This window comes from Nestor notabilis, unplaced genomic scaffold (assembly GCF_000696875.1).
Source record: "Nestor notabilis isolate BGI_N333 unplaced genomic scaffold, ASM69687v1 scaffold17631, whole genome shotgun sequence".
NCBI lineage: Eukaryota > Metazoa > Chordata > Aves > Psittaciformes > Psittacidae > Nestor > Nestor notabilis.
Window position 1 is genome coordinate 20854 of NW_009916245.1, and position 2321 is coordinate 23174.

The 2321-nt window shown below is 46.3% G+C and overlaps 1 protein-coding gene across 1 annotated transcript in view; it reads right to left on the bottom strand.

Annotated features, from left to right (window-relative positions):
- Positions 1-543: 543 nt before the first annotated feature.
- Positions 544-2321, bottom strand: part of XPNPEP3 (X-prolyl aminopeptidase (aminopeptidase P) 3, putative) — a 13303-nt gene continuing 11525 nt past the window's right edge. Inside the window, exons 8-9 of the mRNA XM_010024494.1 lie at positions 1639-1759; positions 544-824 (exon numbers count right to left, since the gene is read on the bottom strand). Coding sequence (XP_010022796.1) covers positions 658-824; positions 1639-1759 — 288 coding nt within the window. The 3' untranslated portion in view covers positions 544-657. The remainder of the gene's footprint in view (positions 825-1638; positions 1760-2321) is intronic.

Consider the following 2321-nt stretch of genomic DNA (forward strand, 5'->3'; position numbering starts at 1 on the left):
GAGTCCTATCTGTCTTTTCTGAAATTACCAAACACTCCAGCAAGCTGCAAGACCAGACAAGATAGTTTTCCCTACTGCTGGCCTATTTGGCATATGCCTGCACAAGGCCCAAACACATCCTTACATTTAAAATAGTAGAAGTGTTCTCCACAGGCTTCAGATAAAACTACCTCCCAACCAAATCCATCTTCCTGACTACCTAAACCCTTCCTTCCAGGGCTCTACAAAAATCAAAGCTGTCTGACACACTTTATGCCCCCAAAACAGCATTTATCAAAGCTTCATTTTAAAAATATATTGTGAAACTACTGCTGAAGGGGAAAAAACGGGGCCCCAGTCTCAGCAGCTGCACCTATGCACTTGAGGAGGGACCAGGCAGAAGCTCTGCTGGTGGCACTGATAAAATTCATCCCTCCAAGGACACCAGAACTGGATCTGCACAGCAGAGGGATGAATCTACCCCCATGTCCTACAACAGCTCAGCATCAGCACTAATCAAATCAGAAGGAAAATTCCCACAGAAAAGGTTGCTCTGCTTTTTCACCCAGTCCCAGTCTTGGAAACAGCCATCACCCTCCATCACTTGACAACTACAAGGATATGCATCCCTGGAGCCCTTCTCCTCCCAAAGAGGATGAAAGAGGCAGAGAAGGGGCATCATGACTTGCGGCAACAGATCTGCTCAATGTCGTAGATCTCCTTGGGACAGTCAGCAGACAAGATGAGAGGTGCATCCTCTGTTACCAGAACATCATCCTCAATGCGCACACCAATGCCACGAAACCTCTCTGGGGCACTCATGTCATCCTCAGGAACATAAATGCCTGAAAGAAGAAAGGGAATTAAAACACACAACACTCTCCAGAGTAATACCTTTCCCTTACTGCACAACTATGAGAGCAGGGTTGGATTTTCAGCAACATGAGTCTGATCCCTAAGGAAAGGAAAGCTGCTCTTTCCCCTCATTCACGGCAGTTGGTGGGCAAAGAAAGGAAAGTGCTCCTCAGTACCTACAGGCATGTTAATAGAAACTTTCACAATTATAGCTGGCCTTTCTGCACTTCTTGCTCTCTATGCTATGTTCACAGTGATGATTATAACAATGTTCTGAACAGAGAGAAAGAGAAGAGCCAAGCATTAAATATCAGATTCCAGCTGACAGATCCAAATCCAGTGACAAGCAAAAAGATTCAATGTGAAATGCTTAATCTGCAAAGCTAAGTTGTGAATGCCTGTAATTGCAGACTGCAATGCTTGAAACTTACACTACCAGTGACTGGTAGTAGTTCAGTAAAGTAACACAAACCACAGCACAAGTGAATTGACCCTGCTTCTCTGCACTCTGATTGACCCATGCTGCCGTGGGTCAAACACTAACAGTCTGAGGTCTACATTACTCTCTTCCTGCTGCACAGACACAGTTCGTCACCTTGGCTGTGTCTGGGAGGGAAATCGGGTTTTCTAATACGATACTGACTTTGGGAGGGGAATAACTTCAGGTTTTCCAATAGTATAATTATTTTCAATTTCACCAGAAAGGACCTGAATGCTTTGGTCAGAGGAACCACCTAACTACTGAAAGCAGTATTGCCACCCTCAGTGTTGCGTGTTTTTGTCCACCACTGACTATCTTTTTACCTGGTTCAACAGTTATCACCATGCCTGGCTGGAGCGGGAGTGATCGGGATATATCTGGGGTATCATGAACATCCATGCCCAAGTAATGGCCCACATGATGTGGGCAGTATTTTCGAACCGCCTGGCAGAAGACAAAACAAGTGTCACAGAGGTAGTTAAACACAGCCCAACCTGTTGTTCCTATACAAAAGATGGGGGAAAAAGACAGAATAGTTATGTGCTCAATTAGCAATCTTATTGCCATGACTAGTTACAAGGGCCTGCCTTCCATTTACTGCACCTGGATGGCCCTCAAAATCTACCAGTACCAGGTGCCTATTGCAGTCTGCCTCTCCTCCTCACTGAATAGAACAGCCCAAGCCCATCACCACCTCAGCATGTCAGTCAAGGCTTTAGTTTTCTGCCCCAACCCTTTCCATCCCTTAAACATCCTAGCTCTGCACTGCTCCCATCAGCAGACCCTGGCAACTGGCAGTAGCTGACACAGTTGCTAGGTGATGTGGCAAAGAGGTCTCCTATGCACAACAGAGCAGATGCTGTGCTGATTTCACTCCATAGCTACAGCAGGATTTTAATTCACCTCTATAGGACACAGACAACACCCTCCCCACCCCCTGCCACCCAAATTCCCCTCCCTCCAGAGAGGAGCTCCTTGACAGCAGGCATACGAGCTACTTCCTCCT